This window comes from Erinaceus europaeus, chromosome 9 (genome assembly GCF_950295315.1).
Source record: "Erinaceus europaeus chromosome 9, mEriEur2.1, whole genome shotgun sequence".
NCBI classification, from domain to species: Eukaryota; Metazoa; Chordata; class Mammalia; order Eulipotyphla; family Erinaceidae; genus Erinaceus; species Erinaceus europaeus.
The window spans coordinates 30293674-30319111 of NC_080170.1; the positions used below are offsets into that span (position 1 = coordinate 30293674).

The 25438-nt window shown below is 38.9% G+C and overlaps 2 protein-coding genes across 5 annotated transcripts in view; one reads left to right on the forward strand and one right to left on the reverse strand.

Annotated features, from left to right (window-relative positions):
* SMC4 (structural maintenance of chromosomes 4) overlaps positions 1 to 21954 on the reverse strand; it is a 37259-nt gene extending 15305 nt beyond the window's left edge. Inside the window, exons 1-16 of the mRNA XM_060197567.1 lie at positions 21739 to 21954; positions 20864 to 21000; positions 19969 to 20147; positions 19382 to 19573; positions 16945 to 17121; positions 13975 to 14139; positions 13635 to 13762; positions 12110 to 12250; positions 10828 to 10978; positions 9724 to 9888; positions 8204 to 8437; positions 6540 to 6725; positions 4264 to 4425; positions 3090 to 3315; positions 2924 to 3003; positions 28 to 180 (exon numbers count right to left, since the gene is read on the reverse strand). Coding sequence (XP_060053550.1) covers positions 28 to 180; positions 2924 to 3003; positions 3090 to 3315; positions 4264 to 4425; positions 6540 to 6725; positions 8204 to 8437; positions 9724 to 9888; positions 10828 to 10978; positions 12110 to 12250; positions 13635 to 13762; positions 13975 to 14139; positions 16945 to 17121; positions 19382 to 19573; positions 19969 to 20147; positions 20864 to 20972 — 2448 coding nt within the window. The 5' untranslated portion in view covers positions 20973 to 21000; positions 21739 to 21954. The remainder of the gene's footprint in view (positions 1 to 27; positions 181 to 2923; positions 3004 to 3089; positions 3316 to 4263; positions 4426 to 6539; positions 6726 to 8203; positions 8438 to 9723; positions 9889 to 10827; positions 10979 to 12109; positions 12251 to 13634; positions 13763 to 13974; positions 14140 to 16944; positions 17122 to 19381; positions 19574 to 19968; positions 20148 to 20863; positions 21001 to 21738) is intronic.
* The window catches only part of IFT80 (intraflagellar transport 80), a 78711-nt gene continuing 74639 nt past the window's right edge, over positions 21367 to 25438 (forward strand). For 2 of the 4 annotated variants that reach the window (XM_060197577.1, XM_060197574.1), the window contains exon 1: positions 22219 to 22347. The gene's annotated coding sequence lies outside the window, so the exon portion shown is untranslated. Of the gene's footprint in view, positions 21482 to 22218; positions 22348 to 22383; positions 22520 to 25438 lie in introns of those variants that run through there. The other 2 variants (XM_060197576.1, XM_060197575.1) reach the window with 2 other exon arrangements.

Here is a 25438-nt window from a genome sequence, read left to right on the forward strand (position 1 = left end):
TCCCAACTACTACTGCCAAGAGTGTACCTGGATGCTCGCAGTAAACTTTTCTAGCGTATTCCTCATTTCTCGTTCACTGTGTCGTAATTTAAGTACTGCTTCTTCCAACCGTACTTTCTGTTCCTGAATTTGCGCAGCTTTTTGAGAATCTTTCTGCAACTGCAATTCCATCTTATTTACCTACAAAGAAGAGTACCAGTGAAATAAATTTTTAGATTTACAGTAAAGTCAAACTAACAATGAAAACCTAGACGTCTGATTTTAAAGACTAAAGCAAAAGCAAACAACCCAGTTCCAATTCCCAATCATGAAATTTATGAGAAGTCATGTCATTTCTGCATCACAGAACTGCACAGAAAGGGGAGATAGTATAATGATTATTTAAGTTTCATGCCGTGGGCTCCCAGGTCCTAGGTCCCAAGCAGCACCTTCAGCCAGAGCTAAGTAGTGCTCTAGTCTTAGTGTCTCTTTCATAAAAAGATAGGACAACTGCCGATATTTATAGTCATTAAATAGTAGTTATAATGTTATGTATACACACATATGTAGTTACTTATTATTTCAACGATGGTACATTATCAACTATTTCTGTCAAGGAATATAAACTACTTAAAAAAAAAAAAAAAGATCACTGCTCAGCTCTGGTTTATTACAGTGCTATGGGTTGAACCTGGGCTAATGAAAAGTCTTTGTTGGTGTATTAGACCAAAGTAAAGACGGAGGGTGGGGGGAAGCACCTAGTGGGAGTTGTATTGTTATGTGGAAAACTGGGAAATGTTATGCACAAACTACTGTACTTTACTATCGACTGTACACTATTAATCCCCCAATAAATAAGTCTTTTGGATTATAATTTATGCTATATCCCCAGCCCTCAGCCATGTATGTAATTTGAATGTTAAAGAAAAAAACATAGGGGCCAGGCATTGGTGCACCTGATTAAGAGCACATTACAGTGTCTGAGGACCCACATTCAAAGCCCTGGTCCCCACTTCTAGGGGGAATGCTTCACTAATGGTGAAGCAGTGCTAGTGCTGCAGGTATCTCTCTCAATCTCCTCCTCCCTTCCAAATTTATGTCTCCATCCAAGAAATAAATATTTAAAAAAGTATACACAAATGCTGAGAATATTATTTTCTAATTGGATAACTAGTTTTTAGAATTTAAAAGGTTTAAATTAAAATCATTTTATTGGGAGTAGGGTGGTAGCTTAGTGGGTTAAGCACAGGTAGCACAAAGCACAAGAACTGGTATAAGGATCTCAGATCGAGAACCCACTTTCCACCTGCAGGGGTGTTGCTTCACAGGTGGTAAAGCAAGTCTACAGGTGTCTAACTTTCTCTCCCCAGCTTCCTCATCTCTCTCCATTTCTCTGTCCTATCTAAAAAATGACTGACATAACAATAACTACAACAATAAAAAACAACAAGGGTGGGAGACAGGCGGGTAGCCCAGTGGGTTAAGTGCAGGTGGCACAAAGCATAAGGAAGGATCCTGGTTCAAGGCTCTGGCTCCCCACCTGCAGGGGAAGTTGCTTCACAGGCGGTGAAGCAGGTCTGCAGGTGTCTTTTCTCTCCCTCTCTCTGTCTTACCCTCATCTCTCGATTTCTCTCTGTCCTATCCAACAACAATGACTTCAACAACAGCAATAACTACAACAACAAAACAACAATGGCAACAAAAGGGAAAATATAAAAAAAATTTAAGAAGTTCACTTTATTAGTCTTTCATAAAAAAGTTTAGTCTCTTAAGATCTGAGCACAGTAAAAGGGCCCCCCTCCCCCCCCCCCTTTTTTTTTGCCAACAGGGTTATCACTGGGGTTTGGTTCCTGCACCACGAATCCACTGCTCCCGGAGGCTATTTTTTTACTGCCCTTGCTGTTTTATCGTTGTTGTGGTTATTATTATTGTTGTCATTGATGAATGTTGTTGTTGGACAGGACAGAAGAGAGAGAGAGAGGAGGGCAAGACAGAGGGAGAGAGAAAGATAGACACCTGAAGACCATTTCACTGCCTGTGAAGTGACTCCTCTGCAGGTGGGGAGCCAGGATCCTTAGATCGGGTCCTTGCGCTTAGTGTCATGTGCGCTTAACCCACTGCGCTACCGTCCAACCCCCAAGGACCATATTTTATAATCAGTTATACACTATGTACTGATTATAAAGTGCTGATGGTATATATTGCACTAAAGTAAAAGGCTCTGGGGTGGGAGGGAGGGTTCAGCTCCTAGAACATGATAGCAGAGGAGAACCTAAAGGGGGGTTAAATTATGTGGAACACAGAAATGTTACACATATACAAACTACTGTATTTTACAGTAAACTGTAAGCCATTAATCCCCTCAATAAAGGAAAAAATAAAAATGAAAAAGGGAGAAAGTACAGAGGAAGCTTTGGTTTGTGCTCTTTTCTCATTAATAGGTAAATATTAGGGTGGGGGTATAGCATAATGGTTATGCAACAAGACTTTCATGCCTGAGGCTCTCAAATCCCAGGTTTAATCCCCCACACCGCCATAAGCCAGAGCTGAGCAGTGCTCTGGTTAAAAAAAAAAAAAAAAAAAAAAAAAAAAGGAAATATTAAAATACAAGATTAAGGTGAGGTGGTCTGGGAAATGATGCAGTGCATAGAAAGTATCTCTCAAGCATGAGGCTCTCAGTTCAATCCCAGCAGTACATGTACCAAAGTGAAGTCTGATTCCTTCTCTCTCCTATCTTTCTCATAAATAAATATAATTTTATTAAAAAAGATTATAGGTGGGGGTAGATAGCATAATGGTTATACAAAGATACTCATGCCTGAGGCTCCAAAGAGCCAGTTCACTTCCCCGCACCACCACAAATCAGAGCTGAGCAGTGCTCTGGTAAAAAATAAAAACCAAACAAAAAACAAGATCACAAGATTATAATGTTATCTATGTCAACCTGCTCCTCAGAGATTTCAACAACGACTGATGAGCCCATTCTTCCTTTTGCCACTCTGGTTCCACCACCAGTCATTGTACCTAGAGGAGAGGGGAAAAGATATCAGACATCTCTCACAGTAATATTACCAAATTCATCAGCAAGGAAAAAACAAAAACACCTTTACCTGATTGTTCAATGATCTGTCCCTGTAAAGTCACTACTCTCCATCTTCTATCCTTTTGATAGGCTACTCTTGTGGCTTGATCTAAGTTGTCAGCTACTAGGGTGTCCCGTAAAGCAAAATAAAAAGCTTGGCGTATTTTCTCATCTTTCACTTTTATTAAATCAAACAACCGAGGAGTATTTTCAGGAGTTTGAATTTTAGCCATTTTCTTTGCCCATACTGCCATCTAAACATAAAAAAATACATACTGAAGAACAAATACTTTATCATTACATAAGTAGCATTATGCATATAGTATAAATGTTCTGAGCTTCTGAACAGTACTACTCTGTTAATAAAGTATTATTATGCATTATGCATATAGTATAAATGTTCTGAGCTTCTGACAGTACTACTCCATTAATAAAGTACTGGAAAACTATTCAGATGACAGTTCTATAAATCAAATTCTAAGAAATTAATAGATAAAACCATTAGAACAAATATGAAGTTAGCAAAGCCTAATACACTACTGGTGGAAAATTTGCCAGTTATTATAGAAAGCAATTTATTGATCTCACAAAAAAAATTAGCATGAGCCAGCAACTCTACTCCTGAGTATTAACCCTAGAGACCTGAGAATGGATAAACCTTAAAAACCTTGCTAACAGGGAGTCGGGCTGTAGCGCAGCAGGTTAAGCGCAGGTGGCGCAAAGCACAAGGACCGGCATAAGGATCCCGGTTCGAACCCCGGCTCCCCACCTGCAGGGGAGTCGCTTCACAGGTGGTGAAGCAGGTCTGCAGGTGTCTATCTTTCTCTCCTCCTCTCTGTCTTCCCCTCCTCTCTCCATTTCTCTCTGTCCTATCCAACAATGACAACAACAATAATAACTACAACAATAAAAAACAAGGGCAACAAAAGGGAATAAATAAATAAAATAAATATTTAAAAAAAATAAAAAAAAAAACCTTGCTAACAATAAGTATGATTTCCTTTATCTAAGTATCTAGGACAGTCAAAAAGTAGATCACTGATAGTAGTGAGAAGGGGCTTGTGGATTGACTGCTCAAGAGCATGAGGTATCTTTCTGAAGCGATGAAAAGAATGAAAAGGCTAAGATTCAAAATGAAAACAAAACAAAAAACAGATACTTAAAATTTAATACACACACACACACATTTTATAAATACTCACCTTGTCCAAACCTATAAAGGTTGCAACCCCAATATTCTGACTTTTAAGGAAGTTTACACATTCTTGGGCAGTATCAATAGAATCAACAACAATGTAGTCTAATGCATGGCAACAGGAGGAAATAGCAACATCATACTTCTCATCAATTGCTCCTAAGTCCCCCTACAAATTAAGGAGAAAACCAGTTAAAATCTGCAAGAAATCTGGGGGTCAGGCAGTAAGTGGTGCAGTGGGTTAAACACACATCGTGCGAAGCACAAAGACCAGTGTAAGGATCCCCGTTTGAGCTCCTGGTTCCCCACCTGCAGGGAGATTGCTCTCCAAGCAGCGAAGCAGGTCTGCAGGTGACTATCTTTCTCTCCCCTCTCTGTCTTATGCAACGACGACATCAGTAACAACAATAGTAATAACCACAACGATAAAACAAGGGCAACAAACGGGGGGGGTGGGGTGGGGGGAAGCCTCTAGGAGCAGTGGATTCGTGGTGCAGGTACTGAGCCCCAGCAATAACCCTGGAGGAAAAAAAAAAAAATCAAGCAAGGAATTAGGCAAAGAATCATTTTATTACTATTCATATAGGCATTATTATTAATTGAAAAACGTATTTATACTTTTTTCAAGTATGACTAACACACAATGAAAAAACACGGGGCCAGGTGGTGATGCACCTGGTTAAGTGCACACACTCACAGTGTACTAGGACATGTCTTTAAGCCCCTGGTCCCCACTTGCAGGGGGAAAGCTTCACAAGGGGTGAAGAAGGCCTGCAGGTGTTTATCTCTCTCCCTCCCCCCTCCCTCTCAGTTTCTTTGTCCTAACCAATAAAATAAAATAAAATTTAAAAAAGAAATTCTAAAACAAAACAAACACAAGTGTCCTTAAACCTCCCCCTTCTGCAAAGGCAACCACTACGATAGTTTTTATCTACCTTCAAAAAATAAAACCATATATAAAGTTCAATTTCCCCTCGCCAGGGTTATTGCTAGACTTAGTACCTCCAAAGCTCCACCAAGCTTGGCAACACATGGAAATGTGCATTCAATCAGTTGATAACTGATATCAGATAACTATCAGTTATCACTGCTTGGTTTAAAAATTGAAAAAAAAAAAAATCCAGGGAGTCGGGCTGTAGCGCAGCGGGTTAAGCGCAGGTGGCGCAAAGCACAAGGACCGGAATAAGGATCCCGGTTCGAACCCCGGCTCCCCACCTGCAGGGGAGTCGCTTCACAGGCGGTGAAGCAGGTCTGCAGGTGTCTGTCTTTCTCTCCCCCTCTCTATCTTCCCCTCCTCTCTCCATTTCTCTCTGTCCTATCCAACGACGACGACAATAACAACTACAACAATAAAAAAAACAAGGGCAACAAAGGGAATAAATAAATAAAATAAATATTAAAAAAATCTAAACACAGGAACATTATAGATTGATGATAACATTTGCTTGTCAAATTAGGAATAAATTAGATAACTAGTCAGTGAATGCTGCTTGATATCTAATTTATTCCTAATTTGACAAGCAAATGCTTCAGTATAGTGATATAAAACAGAAAAGCAGCAATGAAGAAAACGGCAACAGGCAGAGTGCATATCATGCAAACATGAAGCAACAGATTTAAACTCTAGCACCACAAATTCCAGATTGCTGCTTTGCTCTTATAAAGAAAAAATGAGGAAGGTATTTAGCATAATGGTTATGCAAAAAGACTCTGATGCCTGAGGCTCTAAAGTTCCAGATTCAATCCCATGCCACCACCATAAACCAGAGCTGAATAGTGCTCTGGTAAATAAAACAAACACAACAACAATAAAAAAAAACACCCATAAAATTTATCACATTAAAAAAAATTGATTTTGTTTATTGTTACTAATTAGCAGTAAAATTACTACAATTACAAAAAAGTTTTATAAGCATTTTAATGAGACTCCATACCACAAATTAATGCAAATTATTCAAGTCAGTGGTAGGAAACACAAAATTAAGGCTAGACTGTGATATAGCCAATTGAGCATACAAATTACTAAGTGCAAGGACCTGGGCTCAAGCTTCCAGCATCTACCCACAGGGAGGAAGCTGCAGGAACTGAAGCAGTGCTTCAACTCTCTTTCTCTCCCTGTCTCCTCCTCCTCTCTTAATGTCTTTGTTCTAGCCAATGAAAAAAATATAAATCAATAGAAGAACATTCTTTTATGTACTCAGACACTCTACATACACTTCTTCCAATAAATGATATTTACATCTTTGTGAAAAATGTAGTTATTTCCAAATAAATCTATTTTACCAGTCTTCCATAAATTCCTGGAATCCTGCCAGAATTTTTTTCTTGAATTATTGCATCAAGGACTTTCCCCCTACTTCGATTCATTGCTAAAGAACTCTTTGCTTCTTCAACTTTTTGGAAAAGATCACGAACCAAATTTTTGAAATTTATTTCTTCTTGTGTAAGCTTTTGAAGCTCCTTTTCTTTCTAAAAGTGAAAAGAAAATAGAAACCCAGATGTTTAGTCAAATCTTCATATAGAATTAGCTATAATGTTTCAGAAAGGAATAGACTCCCAATGCAATACTACCAGCTATTAATGATAAATTCACCTTCTTCACCTCATCTTGGATGGAGCTTGAAGTAATCATGTTAAATAAGTTAAGCCAGAAAGAAAAAGATGAATATAGGATGCTCTTATTAATCATGGACAGAAGTTGAGAAATAAGAACAGAATGGGAAAACACAAAAGTAGAACTGGGACTGGTTTAGTGTACTGCACCAAAGTAAAAGCCTAGAGAGTAATTTTAAACATATGCCAACAACTATATTTACTATAAACCATTTACAAAAAAAGAGGAATAGACCAACAATATGGTCAAATTACATGACATCTTGGAACTGCTGGTTTGGCTTTGAATAATATGAATGATGTCTCTTTATATTTGTAAACTATATTTATTGGATAGACACAGCCAGAAATTGAGAGGGATGGTGAAGATACAGAAGGAGAGAGACACAGACGCCTGCAACACTGCCTCACCATTTGCAAAACCTTCCCCCAGTAGGTGGGGCCCGGGGGCTCAAACCCAGGTCTTTGCATATTGTAACGTGCACTCCACCAGGTGTGTCACCACCTGGCTCTGATATTTTTAAGGAGCGTTCACTAGAGTTAATAAGAAGCATAGTATAGTATGGTTCTAGAAGCAATACACCTAAGATTTGGGTGACATGACTGTAGTTATTACTGCTTTGCTTTCTAAATACTGAAATATACTTGTTATATAACAAATACACACCTATAAAATGAAGGGAAGTATGTTCAGTGAATACTACTACTTCTTTTATTTTTCAAAATATGTATTTATTCCTTTTTTGTTGCCCTTGTTTTTATTGTTGTAGTTGGATAGGACAGAGAGAAATGGAGAGAGGAGGGGAAGATGGGGAGGGGAAGGAAAGATAGACACCTGCAGACCTGCTTCACCAAGTGTGAAGCGACTCCCCTGCAGGCTCAAACAGGGATCCTCACACTGGTCCTTGCGCTTCGCACCACATGCACTTAACTCACTGCGCTACTGCCCAACTCCCAAATAATACTATTTCTATTCAACAATGCCAGATGGCCAAGAAGACAGAAACCATATATACCCAAGCTCTTCCTAAAGCAATCTCTCTCTCTCCCTCCAACACCCTTCTTTTGAGGAAGACTATATTAATTAAAAAGGAAAAGTAATTTTAGTAACTTCAGGTGTTGAGATTTAAATTATACAGTGACCTCATAGTGTAGTGGTTGATTTGGACTTAAAGCACAAAGTCCTGGGTATGATTCCTAGCACTGCATGTGCCAAGTAGTTGCTTGGCCTCTGTCTACTTATTTTTAGTGAAGCAAAATAATTTTAAACTACACCAAAACAAAACTAGGCTTAATAAACAATGTTCAGATGAACTATAAAAATAATGATTTACCTCCTTTAATTCTTTTTCAGTTTGAGGGAGTTTTGCTTCTATATCTTCAATTGCAGTTTTTCTTTCTTTCAGAGTCTCAGAAGCTGCCGTTAGAGCTTCCTTGGCCTTAGTTAATTGAGACACTGCAGTATTATGGCGACTGAGATAGATATCAAGTTCTGATTGGGCTACATCCATCTTTGAACGTGCTTCATTTACAGATTTGCTAAAACCCATAAGTTCTTTTTCTCGACTCTGTTAAGACATGATTAACAGTATTAAATCTGATATATTCATACTTGAAGTGGAAATCATAATTTTGAGTTCAGTTTAAGAGACTATACAAATATAATATAAAAAGATACTTTTCACAAGTGGAATAGTTTTTTGCCTAGTCAACAATGTTCACTATACAAGTCTCCCAAATGATTTCAATCTAACGAGGCATAGGCATTAATATGCCTATTTTGAATTTAAAGCAAAAAAGCAACCTTTGAAGGAGATAAAAATTTTGGTTTAAACTCTTAATGTCAAGATCTTTCCATCTGATTTTATCTGAATAGTGCTTCAAGACTGTTCAACAATAAATTTCACCAAGCAATTTGTCTTGGGGGGGAAAAAAATCTTTGTATGTTAAGGGCAGGTAGTTCCCACTACTCTGCATTACTTGCTGAATGAGGAATCAACAGATCAATGTATTTGACATGCTACATTTTCTGTACTTATATTCTCACTTTTTTAAAATCCAGGTTCAAGTTCTCAGCACCTGTAGGAGGGAAGCTTTACAAGTAATGATGGCAGTGCTGAGGGGTGTCTGTCTCAACTTCTTTTTTTACTTTCAAAAAGTAAAAAAAATGGAAGGCATTGGTGGGGGAGAGCACTACAGGGGGGTGTGGAGTTGTTTGCAGGGCTGATAATCTGGTGGCCAATAGAAAATCAAAGCTACCTAGTGTATTATACTAAAGTAATGGACTCGGGGGCAGCGTAAGTGGGGGTAGGGGTGGAGTATGAGAGGATTTTCAGGTCCTGATAGTATGTAGGTAGAGGAAGACCTAGGCTGGAGGTTGAGTGTTTTTGCAGAAAATTGAAAAATTTTACACATGTACCTCCAAATGGATTTACTGTTAGTTCCCCTCCCCTCCCCCCAAATAAAATACAATGCTTGTCAAAGTAATCAAGAAAAGACACTGTTAATGGGAATGTGATGATAGTGGAGAAGGACCTTAGCTGGGACCTTAGCTGGAGGTAAGGGTATTTTGTAGATACCCACTATGGGAGATGATTACACATTATTTGTCAAGAACTGTTCTATAAACTATAGAACCCCCATAAAGCAACATTTAAAAAATGTAAAGAAAAAGTTACCAAGGGTGAGCAAATCAGCTCACTTGGATAGTATGCTTGCTTTGTCATGCACACTGAGGCTCCATCACACTAGAGTAAGTTTTGAAGCAGTCTATTTGAAAAATCCTGCTCAGAATGGTGAAATTCTGTGACAATACCTAGTCACCAAAATAAGCACCAAGTGGTAAGATTCTCACTTCTTTTTCCTTCTGAAGTCCTTGTGTTTCCTGTTTAAGACTATCCATAACTTCCTTTAATTTTTCTTCTTCTTTTTCTTTTTCCTTTTCAAGGGTATTACTTCTGGCTGTTGTCTCAGTTATAGTCTTCTCACTTATGGCAGGTAAACTTTTAAATTCTTCAACCTACGATTATAAAAAATAATAGTTATAGTTATCCAATGTAATCAATATTTGATACTTAAAAAGTATTTTTCAGGGTTGTCTAGGTCTTTCACAACTTTCTTTGTAATTAAGATTCAAACTAGCTTGTGTTATCAAGTGCTTTTTTAATCATTCATTGTAATTACTAGATTCACTCAGTCTAGTGGTAAAGTAACTATCAGTTCCTGGTTCTGTATAAATGAAAGCTCTCCCTACCTAGGTATTAGATTTTCCTGTTTCAACTTAAGAGTGCAACTGTCCTTTACCGATTCATATGATCTGACTAGATAAAGTCACCTAAACTGTTGTTCATAGTAAGTTAGTTTACCACAGTTACCTTTATACTCCTAAACTGCCCTAAAATTCTAGCATTCTCCACAACTTTACCTTTTAAGCATTATGTAGAAACTATTTTAATTATTTGTGATTGAATAGTGATTACATAATTACAAGATCATAAAATTACTAGGGTATAGTTCCACACTGACCCCACCAAAGCAGAACCTACTGAGCACTCACTACTCAGCTCAAGCTTATGATGGTGCTGGGGACTGAACCTGGGACTCTGGAGCCTCAGGTATGAGTCTTTTGCAAAATTAGTGTGCTATCTCCCTAGCTTAGTAATACTATTTTTTAAAGCCTGAATAATATGAAACCTAACATATTTTTTAAACCTTTATTTTTTGTGTAACCATTATGCTGTTTCCCCAGCCCCTTAAGCTTTTATAATAGGTAAAATAAAATTATATTATTATCACAACAGAACTGCTGATTTGGTAAATACATTTCAAAAAATGCACATCATAATAAAAACTCTATAATCCAAAGTAAATGAATGCAAGATTTCTTAAAGAAAATGAAAAATACAATATTCAAATTCCAACTGTTAGCCATGAAAATTTAAGTTTTTCCCAAACCTACCTTTTCTTTATCTTTCTGAAGCTGTTTCTCCAGTTTTTTGGCTTTACTTGTAGCATGTTTTAATTTTTCCCTAACTTGAACATCTTCCAAATCTAATTGTGTAAACTTTTCTTTGTTTTCCTCAATATATTTTGTAATTTTATTCAGTTTCCTAACAAAGCAATAAGTTTATCAGTTTTGTTTTTTTCAAATTCAGATATTCAATTACTTTCATTTATTTTTTTAAATGCAGGAGAGGGAGGGATTGGGCAGTGGCTCACCCAGTACTATGTGCAAGGACTTGAGTGTGAAACCCGTTCCCAACCTGCACTGGACACTTCACACAAGTTATAAAGCGGGTCTCTCCCCTATCTACCCATACCTTTCCTTTCTTAATTCCTATCCTTTTGAATGAAAAGAGAGAGAGAGAAAAAAAGGGCAGGGCAGAACCACCAAAGTATCACTCCACCATCCATGGAGTTCCACTTGTCTCTGGCCTATGCTTCCTGGACTCAAGCCCAAAGTCTTAAATATGGAGGGTGTGGGTTGTACTTGGTAAGTTAACTCCATGCCCCCTGGATTGCTTTTTCATTTTAATGAGAGATGGAGTTAGATAAAGATATAGATACTAGAGCATTGCTTAGCTGTAGCTAATGGTGGTGCTAGGGATTGAATCTGTGACCTCTGAGCCTTACTTAGTCATGAAAATCTTTTGCATAACCATTATGCAAAATGGGGGTCTCCAGCCCCTCCCCCGCTTTTATTTATCATTATTATTTAATGATTTTTTTAAGTTACATGGTAACATGGGTACCTTGGACTGGTTTAAAAAATATATTATGATACAGAGATGAGGGCACGGAGTGGAGGGGGGGGAGATAGCATAATGGCTATGCAAACACTCTCTCATGTCTGAGCCTCCCAAGGTTCAAGTCCACCACAAGCCAGAGCAGAGCAGTGCTCTGTAATGAAGGAAGGAAGGGACAAGAGAGAGACGGGAGTACTATTCAAGCACTTCTTTAAACTGACAATCATATAGTTAATTTTGTGGAGATGCTTTGCATTATTGTGGTCAGCCACTAGAGGGTAACATTTACTATTAGTAACCAATGTGGGGCTTTAAGACCAATGTTGTTCATTCAATCTGTAAAAATGATTTGGATGCAGAGCAATTAAATGTCTTGTAAAAGGAGACCATTTTATATACTTACATATTACAGTCATGTAAGTTTATAAACATATACATAAAACAAAACTAGGTCTAAATATGCTTTAATATATATGTTTAATAAAAGATTATTACTTCTCTACATCTTTTACAGCTTTATTCTTGGTTTTCATTTCATTTGACAGTATGTTGCTCTTTTGATTAATTTCTTTGGTATCTTCATGAATTATTTTCTTTTGTGCTTCCATATTGGCAATCCTTTTCTGGAGATCATAACTGCAGAGGGAAGAAAAAAGAAATAATTAACACTACAATGCCATTTCTAAATCGTTTTAACTATTTAATAAAATCAGCTATCCCATATTCCTTTATTTTAAAAGATTTATTTAAGCAAGTATTCCTGGGTATTTTTTAAAGAAATCTTATTTAAGATAGAGATGAAAGCACTGCAAATCCCTGGCTTATAGTGGTGCTGGTGACTGAATCTTGGACCTCATAGCTTCAGGCATGAAAAGCTTTCGCAAGGCGAGGGTAGATAGTCTCGTGCCTGAAACTCCAAAGTCCCCAGGTTCAAGCCCCTGAACCACCATAAGCCAGAGCTGAGCTGTGCTCTGGTTAAAAAAAAAAAAAAAAAAAAAAAAAAGCTTTTGCATAGTCATTATACTTTCTCCAGTCCTTTCAAAAATATTTTGTTTTATTTTAATGAGTGAGAAATACAGAAAGAGACCATGTTCAACCATGGCTTACAGTGGGGTGGTGACTGAACTTGGGCTGTCAAAGCCTCAGATTTAAATATTTTTGCATGGCCACTATGCAACAACCATCCCCCCAAGTGTTCTTAACGACACTCAATTTTCAATAATCTGAGGCTAGAGAGAGAGAAAACCCTCAGGTTAAGGACACAAAGACAGGTCCCATATGTACAAAATTAATTTTCTGTTACATTAATTAAAAATACATGTGCAGGGAGTCGGGCTGTAGCACAGCGGTTAAGCGCAGGTGGCATAAAGCACAAGGACCGGCATAAGAATCCCGGTTCGAACCCCGGCTCCCCACCTGCAGGGGAGTCGCTTCACAGGCGGTGAAGCAGGTCTGCAGGTGTCTATCTTTCTCTCCTCCTCTCTGTCTTCCCCTCCTCTCTCCATTTCTCTCTGTCCTATCCAACAACGACAACAATAATAACTACAACAATAAAACAACAAGGGCAACAAAAAGGGAATAAATAAATAAAATAAATATTAAAAAAAAAAAAATACATGTGCAAGGGGCCAGGTGGTGGCACACCCAGTAGAGCACACACGTTATAGTACACAAGGACTTGAGTTCAAGCCCCTAGTCCCCACCTGCAGGGGGAAGCTTCATAAACGGATGAGCAGTGCTGTGGTTGTATCTCTTCCTCTCTAAATTTATCCAAAAATAAAAAGTAAAAACAAAAAATTTAAAAAATATTTGCAAAAACATTAAGCATAGTAATGACTATCTGTGAACCTGCTTCCCAAATAAAGGCAGAATATTTAAAAGCCAATTTCAATACTCTTAAAAAAAAACAAGCTTAATGAATTGACCACATGAAACAAATGTTCCTTTCACATCATTTTCATGTTATAGGAAAAGAGATCTTAATGTCAGAGACTAATAAAAGTGATGTTATAGAACTTACATGTAATACTGACAAAGATGATTCTTTTTGTTAAATATTTCATTTTCCAAAGTGAGAAATTCAATGGCTATGTTTTTCTCTCCTTCTAGGGCATCCTTTTCTTTTTCTACCATCTTAACTCTGTTTAACTACAAAAATTAATTATGTGTTGGTTATTCAGATACTTAATAATACAAATTGAACTTTATCCTAGTACTAGATGAAATACATGTTTACCTTTAATGTCAATAAGAAAACTATCAAATTTGATTCAGTATAGACATTTAAAAACAAGATATTTAACTAAAGAAACCTGACAATTCATAAAGGAAACATTCTGACTTATTAATTGAAGAGTCACCTTCTCTCCTCTGTGTTCATTTAATATTTCAACTCTCCGACACAAGACTTTAATAGGTTCATTTAGTCGTCCACAACCAATTATATCTTCTAAATACTCAAGCATACCCTCATCATGTTCAGTCTGGCCTTTTGGTTTCATCATAGCAATTTGTTCAACTTCACCCTTTAAAAGATTCAACAAGGTCTAAATGAAAATGCTCTCCACTGATATAGTTTTAATTTTGCATAAGGTGATAATAAAAGATTTGAATTATTTGTACTGTAATATGCAGCAACATGTATATGCACAAAGCCAAAGGAAGATTCCCCATCTAGAATGTTCTATGGTAAGCAAAATCATACAAGTTATTAATGAATACAATTCATAAACATTATTATGGCAATATTACCAAATATATAGATCTTCTATTCTAAAACAATTTTCAAAAAAGACCATAGGATATCTGCTCCAAAGCAGCTATGTAAGTGATAAAGTCTGTTGTTATGAGCTCAACAAATACTGGGCTTCAAAAGGATGTCTCAAATTTAGAAGTTTTAACTTTCTAAAAACAAACTTTTTTTTTTTAACCTGAAAACTCTGAAGCCTAGGTATGAGTCTTCTGCATTAACAATTTAGCTATCACACCAACCTCAAATCACTTATTTCTTATAGTAATAAAATACAGGGCTGGAATATAGCATAATGGTTATGGCAAAAGTCTATTAAGCCTGAGGCTCTTAAATCTCAAATTCAATCCCCAGCAAAACTATAAATCAGAGCTGATAAGTGCTCTGGTAAAGAATAAACAAACAAACATATAAATAGGAAAAAACCAGCTTCTTTCAATGTAGTGGGGACCAGGCTCAAACACACTATCCAATTTGCAGTATTTCTGCCACTCCTAGAGGAACACTAGTTGCCCATCCCTATTAATGCTCCAAGGGTAGTATAATTACATGTGTGAGTGATTCAACTTTCTGTACTGAAGCTGTCAAAAATTTTATAGGATCCCATACTGCTATAATATCTTTACCTTAAAGCAAACCAACCAGGGATCCAAACAAACAAAAAAATTATTTACAACAGACTTCCTATTTTTTTAAATTATAGTCATAATATACCACAAAAATTAATCAACTATAGAAATCATCAACACCGGGATTGAACTAGGAACCATATGCAGGCCCAGTGCTCTTATCAGTTAAGCTGCTTCCTCAGCCACAAAGTGGAGATAAATGGATAAAGCATCCTTAGTACTGCAGAAAACATAATTAATTTAAAGTTGACAGTTTTAAAACTACGCTTACTTACTCCTTTGAGAAGATGCTATTTATTTAGCTTCATCAATTATTGAATTACTTAAGAAAGGTTGCATTAAGCAAAATAAAATTACTCTCACACGGGCTTACAGGCAGACTACTTAAAACTGAAGAATCTTTACACTTGTATAACTTGGACCACTTATCATAGCATAATAGCAAATAAAAGTCAAATACAGCTATAGTTTCTGCAAAAGAGTATTATAATCAAATTTAATACTATGAAAGAACATAATTTTTGTCCATAATTAATGAAACCAAATACCAGCATATGAAACTTCACAGAAAAAACAAAACCACAGCTTTAACATTACATTTATATAAATTGAAATAATATGTATTTTTAATTTATTAAAGAACCGGTGCATCACTCTGGCATATGCGTTGCCAAGGATCAAAATAAGGACTTTATTATACCTGAGGGACCAACATCTTATCCACTGTGCTACCTCCTTGGCCACTCAAACTTATAACAGTATATCCACAGCTAATTTTCAAATATTTACCTTTAAATAATTTTTGGTAATAGGTACATTACACAAGTACTATGTTTGACTACATATGGCACAAAGGAACATTCTCTTTCTGGAAATTGAAAACTAAAATGTAGATATGGATTAAGTGTTAAACATCCTAATGAAATCTGTAGTATAAAATTAAAATTCCCTATTTATTTAAAATCATCAGCATAAGGCACTAAAGAAATAAGAGCTACTTCTACATTACAATATGGTTTTACACTATTAAGTAAGCTCTTAGTGGTTCTGGACAGGAAGAAAGCCTCAAACCAAAAAGGAATTTTAATATATCCTATGAAGCCACATTTTACGTTAAAATTTTTCTTTTGAAAAAACTTTTTTTTTTCAAAGAGAAAATTGGGATTTTTTCTAAAATAGTTTTGGAAAAAATATTCCTATAGAATTTCTATTGAAAACCTGTAACTTTTTTTTTTTTTTTTTAAATCTCTAGTGGTGGTAATTAAGAATGAACTATCAGTTACAGTCTTATCTTTCTATAGTGGTTCAAGTATGCCATTCTAATAAACAAAACAACCATCAGTCTGAGTAAGCTTTTACCTATCACTTAAGTATTCAGTATTAAATAAGATGGCCAGGTGTTTGCCTGCCAAACACCAAATGTACAGTCTCCTTCCACCTTTTTTTTTTTTTTTTTTGGGGGGGGGCGGGCAAAAAGTATATATTAACAGAATTAAAAAGGAGTAATAAAAGATAATGAATCCCATTCACAATGTTATTTCAAAAGGAAACACAACAAATGATAATTGTTGATCTATCCCTGTCACACTAAAGCAGCACAATAATATTGGTGTTCAATCTTTATTCACTACGCCAATATTTACGTGCTGCTAGAGTGGAACAAGTATGTCAGTCCTTCCAAATATGTGATGAGCATGTGATGATGAAATAGTTTTGAATGGCTTTCCTTAAATTTCCAGAGCAGCAAATAATGATTCGCATCTTAACTTTAGTATGTAAACCATGATGTGCTGCTACAGTAGTTTAAGGTCTCAAAACTTACAGGATTCATCCAACAGGGGAAACTTCCTTCGGCTTTATTTGAAATCAAAACCAAAAAAACAACCCCCCCCAAAAAAAAAAAAAAAACCACACAGAAGAAAGAGAACCTCTGAAGTCATTAATAAATTTACCTGTAAGATTAAAAATCTGTTATGGTCCAAGTCAATTCCATGACTTCGGAGAAGATTTCCAACATCCTTAAATGTTTTCTTCTTTCCACTTATGTGATAGACAGAGGTATTATCTCTATATGCTGTTCTAGACACATAGAAGTTACTGTTAGGAATGACTTCATAATCGTCCCCTTCCTGTTTAAAAGAAAAGCAAAACCAAAAAACTATTCTTATTATAAATCTTAAATCAGCTCCAAATTCTATTCACTTCATACAAAAATTCTAAGAGTTAATACCTTCAATTGAACAGAAGCACACAAACTACCAACAGTTCTCAAAATAACCTTAACAAGAATATTTTTCCAAATTGTTTCCTTCTCATAGTTAACAAAAACTAAACAGCCAAGCTAAACCCCCCCCTTCAAGTCTTAAAGCATATTTATATGAGAAAAATAAAATGAGGAAAGGGAACAAAAACTTTCAAATTAGTAATCCATTACTTAGTTCATCTGAAAACTCTAGAAGTCATTTGAAGAAAAAGCATGGTAGCAACCAGTTAACATGGTTTTTTTGTGTGTGGGGGTAATTATGAAGAGGTATAGAAAATATCACTAGTAGGGAGCCAGGTGGTGGCACACCTGGTTAAGCACATAATACTAGTGTGTAAGGACTCAGGTTCAAGCCCCCAGTCCCAACCTGCAGGGGGAAAGCTTCACAAGTGGTGTAGTAGAACTGTTTCTCTCCCTCTCAAGTCTCCTTCCTCTTACAACTTCTCTCTGCCTGTATCCAATAAGAAAGAAAAAAAAAAAAACCCACTAATTGAAAGTAAAAAGATCGGTGTATTGCACCAAAGTAAAAGACTGGGGGGGGGGGGGTGTTGAAAGGGGGAGTGTTCAGGTCCTGGAATATGATGGGGGGGGGGGTTAAATTGTTCTGTATTTTACTGTATACTGCAAACCATTAATCTCCCCAATAAAGACAAAATAACTGCAAATAATAGACATCTATATGTTAAGATCTTTTAAAACTAAGTGCAAGTCTATTTTAATATTAAAACCCACTTTGCCTTAAAAGGTGTTATTTTGAAACAGTAGCTCTTAACATTTACATGAATCAAATGTAACTAACATGCAATAGTCGTGTTTACTGGCAATTTATTTATTTTTTTAAATTACTTTATTTCAGTTGATTGATTTTACCAGAACACTGCTCAGCTCTGGCTTATGGTGTTGGTCTGGGGATTGAGGAATTTTTGATGCCTCAGACATTATAGGCTCTTTGCATAAGCATTGTGCTATATCTCCCGTCCATGGCAATTTATTTTCTATCCCAAATTGTACAAAATCAAGGCAATCACCTAGAAATAAAATAGTTTCCACTGTGTTGCTTAAAAGTCTTTTATTTTTATATTTTACTAATTTATTATTTGATAGGGCAGAGAGAAATTGAGAGGGGAAGGAGAAATAGGAAGAAAGACACCGGCAGGTGAGGAGGGAGAAGCCTGAATCCAGAGTCCTTGTATATGGTAATATGTACACTTAACCAGCCCAGAGCCTTTTATTTTATAACCAAATCAACCAAACAGCTCTCCTTCCCATTTCATAATATAATATAGTTTTCTATGGTTAGTTTTAAGTTCCAGTCAGTTATTTTCAAATTGTATTAACCTAAGTTATTTGTTAAATAAGGGGGGGATCAAAATGAAGATAACTTGTGTATTACACCAAAGTAAAAGACTCTGGGGTGTGTGTGTGTCTGTGTGGGGGAAGAGTACAGGTCCTGGAAAAGGATGACAGAGGACCTAGTGGGGGTTGTATTGTTATGTGGAGAAATGTTATGCATGTACAGACTATTGTATTCACTGTCAAATGTAAAACATTAATCCCCCAATAAAGGAAAATAGATAAATAAATCAAGATTAACTATTCTAGAAAGGCATTTTACCTATAACCTTTTTTTCCTAGAGAACAAATATGTTAGCTGAACCTTTCCCATTTTGAAAGGGTAGTCCAAACCTAAGAAGCAAAGTTTTTATTATTACAGGAACACTAATAATAAACTTAATATGAATGGAAGTAATGGAGATGGCAAAATTCTCAACTGATGCACTCTTAAATTTAGGCACTTATCCAAAAGCAGTAGTGAACCTTAAAAATACACCCAAATTTCGTAGAATAGTTGGTGTTCAATATTCTAAAACTGTTCTATTTCCAAAAAGCATGATCATGAACTACTTATATTTCCCTGGCCAATTTTTTAGTGATATGCTACAGTCACCAACACTACCCATCAAAAAAAATATGATCACGAAGGTAAGAAAGTCAGTATCTGTTTTAACCATACACTAATTTTTAAGTCACTTGAGAAAAAAAAAGTATATATTATATATGTATTGAAATTCTCCAATGCTCCTTAGCAAAAAGTGAAATTTAGCTAAATAACCAAAGTCCCTTACCTTATCGATTATCTTTTGAAAATGAACTTCTACAGTACAACTTTGAATATCTTTGTGTTCATCAGAATTGTGTATCAGTACTGAGAGCTTTTTAGATCTTATTTTTTGTGCTCGATAGCCAAACACAAAAAGCATAGAATCAATAACGTTGGACTTGCCACTACCATTTGGCCCAATAATACAGGAAAAACGCTGCATAAAAAGAACAGAAGTTAATATTAAGTTAGCCAAGGTCATACCAACACTACTGATGCAAAGCCGCTTGATTTATTCTGCTTACAGCAAGACTAACACGTTTTAAGTTTTCTTGCATCACATTCTCATCACAAGCTTAACTTCAATATAATTCATTTTTAATAAAATTCACTTTACTAAAGAATAAAGTACTTTAAAAAATCCACACCAATTCCATTCAGAGAGAAAAATCTAAGAACAGATAGTAAAGATAGCACCATACACAAAAGCTTATTTCGGTTGTGGAAAGGGTAAGGAAAACGTGTTTATCTGCAAACTAAATACCAGTTACAAATCATGTTTTATAATAATGCCGAACTACCTTACAATAGTAACTTTAAATGCTCAAATACCTTATGAAAAGGTCCCAAAATTTTTTCACCGGCATAGGATTTGAAGTTCTGGTTAACAATATGAGTTATCATTAGCCGAGGAGCTCCAGCTTCATTGGTCATTGCTGGAGGCGGGGGAGGAGGGATGCTATTCAAAATCTCTTCTAAACTTCTATTATCAATTTCCTCGCTTGGAGTTTCTAAATTAGTTAAAGGGAAGGGGGGAAAGGCCCGAATTAGCGCAATCAGTTCCAAGGACACTGCCTGCTAATTTCTGAAACTCAAGAATCTATATCTTCCATTTAAATACAGCATTATCCTAGATTCGGGGGAATGAAAATCTTTTCGATTAAAAAAAAAAAAAAGACAAAATCTTGGGGGGAAAATCACTAGCCGCAAATTCTACAGAAATAAACCTTTTACGAATCCAAACACTCCCGCTTATAAAGCAAATTTTGAACAACTTACAACAGCGCGACACCCGGCTCTCCGCCTAAACAGGTGGGGATACTGCGGCGCTAGCCTCAACTCCGGGCATCTCAAGAGCCCGGGCGACACTCGCGAGCACCCGAGACCCCGTCACAGGGTGTCGTCCAGTGCCTCCTCTCACAATCGCCAGGGTAGTTCCGAGTAAACCATCCATCACCTTTTAACACGCAACCAAAGACCACCGAGGCCACGCAACTTTCCGTCCCGTTAACACAGCCACGTGGATCCCAACAGTAAAATGAAATAAAGTAAAACAACAGCCCACTAGCTATTGCCTATCGTGCTCATTTCCGCGGAAATACAAAGCCAGAAGTTCAAAGCCATTCCCCTCGTCCTCACGCCCGCCAGCTTCGCGACACTGACACTTTGCAGTCTCGCAACGTCGCCCAGTCCACGTCCCGAGCGGCCTTGCCCGCAGGATACTCACCGCCCGTGGCTGCGGGCTCGGGCTCCACGTCGTCGTCCGCCCCAGCAGGGCTCCGGGGCGGGTCCGGGGCGCGCCGGGCGGTCGAAGTCGGGGCGCCTCTGCGCTGCATGGTCGCTCGTGCACTCGGGCCGGAGACCCTGGCGAGTGAGGAGCTCCTGATCCTAACCGCGGGGAGACCCCGGGGCGCGCCCGAAACCTCGCTCTAGGCCGAGGGGGTGCTGCGGGAAGGACAGCGGGGTTGGTTTCCCTAAACTTGTCCCAAGCGGGGAGGAAGCAAGCTCGGGTCCTTTCTCTTTTCCTGGGGTCCCACCGACTGTGTGTGACTGCAGTGTCAGCTCTAAGGCGGCCACGTCCCCACGCTCGCGAGGCGCACAGAGTCTGGGAAGAAGCGTCCCTGTGGGTTCTGGGTCCGAGGGCCAGGGACTCTCCCGAGCGAGACGGAGACGCGTTCGCTTCCCTCACAGGTGACCTCGCGCGGCGAGCGGCGGGGCTCACCTCCCGGCTGGCTGACCCGGAGAAGGATCCCAGGGACCAACACCCCCTCCAGCTGCGAGTAGCGGCTAGGGGTGAGGTTGCCGTGGGGGCTGGGAAACCCTAGAAGGCACAGCCGGAGGCGAGGTGTCGGGGGGGGGGGGTGGACAACTAAAGAAGGGACAGCCCGGGAAGAGACAGGGGGGGCGAGAAACAACCGAAAGAGGGGGACAAGACAGCAAGAAAGGGACCTCGAGGGTGGATGAGAAATAGCCTTGGGAGATGCGGCGGCGGGAAGGGGCCCTCCCGACTGCTCCGTTCCGCCCAGCTCAGGCCTTCGCTTTCCCGATGCCGCGGTGGCAGGAGGCGGGAATGTGGCCGCCTTCCCAGGGAAAACACTCTACCTGTGACGAGGTCCTCTCGGACCAGGGTTAGAGACACACTAGGCTGCGCTTCTGCCGGTGTTTCGGCTCCGGGTCCTTCACTCGAAAATGGCGCCTAAAATACAAACTTGAACGGAAATTCGTTACAAATGCGCGCAATGCTTTCTGGGAGTCACTAGTTTGAAAAAAAAGTGCGGCCATTACAGCCGCCATCTTCTGGCTGCTCGTGCGCATGCGCAAAGCTCTAGCGGCCAAGGATGTCTCTAAGTGGGAAAAAAAAAAGGGATCGCGGCTGTGTTTCCTCTGGAGTCAACTGCAACAGCACCCCCACAAAAACATTTTTATAAACCAATATGTGAATTGAGGAAAAGCGGAAAAATAAATGTGCTCCACCTACAGTGGAGGCGGGGCTCGCCTGTCCAATAACACGCTTTCAGGAGAGGTCGGGCACGCCGAGGGGTGGAGCCTCGGGTCCCCTGGCCCAAGTGATTCTAGGCGGGAAAGTATCGCGGGAAGCGGGAGGACACGGGAGGGGCGTGGACCTTGGCGTCTCCATGGTGATGGGAGGTCGGGACACTGGGTGACCCACACTCTTCTAAGGATCCTTGGCCTCCGCCTCCGCCACTGGAGGTAAATCTCCCGTTGCGCGCGGTCGAGGAGCGGGGCGAACCATCTCCTCTTCAGACCCCAGGGATAGTGCGACTGGGCTTCGTGATCGCTTCACCGAGGCTGCTCCCTGCTCTGCAGGACCGCGGAGCGGAGCATCCCCTCTCAGTTCTCCCGGGACTGCGGGCTGTGGGCGGTGCGTTGGGGTCGCGCTTGGAAGGAGTGGAGGACCCAAGAAGATCGGGTAGTAGTGAACAGTACTGAGGTCCTGGTGTGAGCAGGAAAGTTGATTCCTGTGGTTGTGTTTAAGTCATCGATGTCGTTAGTGACAGGGATGTCGGGTTTGAACATGCACCTAAAGGACTTTGCGTGAAAGAAGCGACTTGTCCGCGTCACCTGTTTTTAACGAGAAAAGGGTCTTACAGCACGTATTTCTTTTAAGTGGCACGATCAGGATTTTAAAGCAAGTTTTCTTGTTCCCAGATGATTTAGTTCTGTTAGTGGGTGATTAGCCTGAGGTTTCTAGATGTGGTAAGGGATTGAGCTTCATAAGATTGTATACAAATTCACTGTGTTTGCTTTTTTTTAAGCTTCTGTTAGAACTTTGATGAGATAATAGAAACGTGGTATATATGGTTTTCTCACGACGCTAGATACCGGTTGATTTGAATGCCACCAACTGGGATCCCCTTCTGTTTCACCCTTTATCTTTTGCATAGTTAGAGCAATAAAAGCACCAATTGGTTTGTTTTTTGAATGCAGTTACATTGTAATAATAAATAGGTATTATGACTTTGCCCTAAGAAGCATAAGATCAGATCCAGTGATTCTCAGTAAGGGGTATCACTGCCTGCAGACGTAAGAATTTGTGGGTTTTAAGAATTGATGTCTGAGTAAGTGTACTAATATTATTAATATGTCCTGTTTGGGAGTCGGGCGGTAGCGCAGCGGGTTAAGCGCACATGGCGCGAAGCGCAAGTACCGGTTAGGATCCCGGTTCAAGCCCCCGGCTCCCCACCTGCAGGGGAGTCGCTTCACAGGCGGTGAAGCAGGTCTGTAGGTGTCTATCTTTCTCTCCCCCTCCTCTCTCCATTTCTCTGTCCTGTCCAACAACGACGACATCAATAACTACAACAGTAAAACAACAAGGGCAACAAAAAGGGAATAAAAATAAATTAAAAAATATATATCCTGTTTGAAGTTAAAAAAAAAAACAAAAGGCAATCTACGGACAATAAAACTTAGTGGGGGTGCGTGGGATAAGGGGGAGAGCTTAACTGGCAGGCATACCACGAAAAAGTAGTTAATCTGAGTTTCTTAAAATCTTTAGAATTTTCAAAGCTTATAGATCATTAACAATTACGACAACAATAATAACTACAACAATAAAACAAGGGCAACAAAAGGGAATAAATAAATAAAATAAAATAAAATAAACTATTGTTGTTTTCGACGGGCTGGCTTCACGGGTGGGTAACAGACGACCCGGGGCTCATGGCTGGGTTGTACGCAGTATCTCTTTATTCATGCAGGATGCAGCGCAATCTATACCAAGCTAAGCTAAACTAATGACTACATACAATCTTGTCCTTATAAATATACTAGCCCAGTAGGGTGGAAACAGGATGCGACGCAGAGAGGGTGGAGAGAAGTGACTGGTGAAAATCAGGGTATGACAAGGAGAGGGGGTGGAGCAGGCAATAATTCTACCACTGAACCACAAATGCCCTGGAGGGAGGGTGGTGCTTGTTAACAGCGGTTATGTAAATAGAATGAAGTGGTTATGTAAATAGAATAGTGTTAAGCAGGGGGGATTAAATTAATGAAACAGAAGGGGTTTTTAGAAGCATACCAACAAACTATGTTCTTGGACAATTTACCAATATGTCTGAGTTTATAAAGTCAATATATGATACATAATAGCATTGATTTATAGAATACTGCTGTATATCTTTGTCATTTAAGATATTTTACAGTTTTTTTCTCAATACATGTTTATCCATAAGTCTCATTTTAAAAATAGTTGCATAGCATTCTAGAGTACATAATAAAGTGATTTTGGGGGGGTGCATTTGATAAATTAAAAGGACTAAGTAAAGATGCTATTTATTGGGGTCAAGTGCAGGAACTACAAATGCTCAAGGACCCACCTGGTTCCCACCTGCAGGGGGAAAGCTTTGCAAGTGGTGAAGCAGGACTACAGGTGTCTATGTCTCTCTCCCTATCACCCACTTCAGTCTCAATTCTGGCTGTCTATCCAATAAATAAAGATAGGTTTTTTAAAAACATGCTATTTATTTAAAAACTGTAGATTGAGGGCTGGGTGGTAGCGCAGTGGGTTAAGTGCACATGGTGCAAAGTGCGAAGGCCAGCGTAAGGATCCTGGTTTGAGCCACCTGCAGGGGGGTTTTCTTCACAAGCGGTGAAGCGGTTCTGCAGGTGTCTGTCTTCCTCTCCCCTTCTCTGTCTTCCCCTCCTCTCTCCATTTCTCTCTGTCCTATCCAGGAACAGTGACAGCAATATCAGCAATAACAACAGCAACAACAGATGACAACAAGGGCAACAATAGGGAAAAAATAGCCTCCAGGTGCAGTGGATTCCTAGTGCAGGCACTGAGCCCCAGCAATAACCCTGGAAACAAACAAACAACAACAACAAAAATGTGGATCATGTGGTTTATTGACTAGGGTATATTAGACCACCTTGCAAAAAGGATTATAAATATAACCAATAAGAATAATATTGGGGTTGGGGAGACAATGTAATAGTTCTGCAAAAAACTTATGAACTTATGCCTGAGGCTCCTCCTAGGTGCCAGGGTCAATCCGCAGCACCACCATAAGCCAGAGCTGAGCAGTGCTTTGGTCTCTTCCTCTCTTGGTATCTCTTTCATAAATAAATAAATAAATAAGTAATATTAAAAAAATAATATAGAAGTATGGATGGCAAATTCTAGCTGTAGTCATAACTAGAGTTGAAAGGATTTGTAGTGCTGACACCAAGCCCCAGCAATAACCCTGAAGGCAAGAGAGAGAGAGAGAAAGGATAAAGCGCTAGTCTTTCCAGCATGTAGTCCAGAGTTTGATCCCTGTTGTTACATGTACCAGAGTGATGC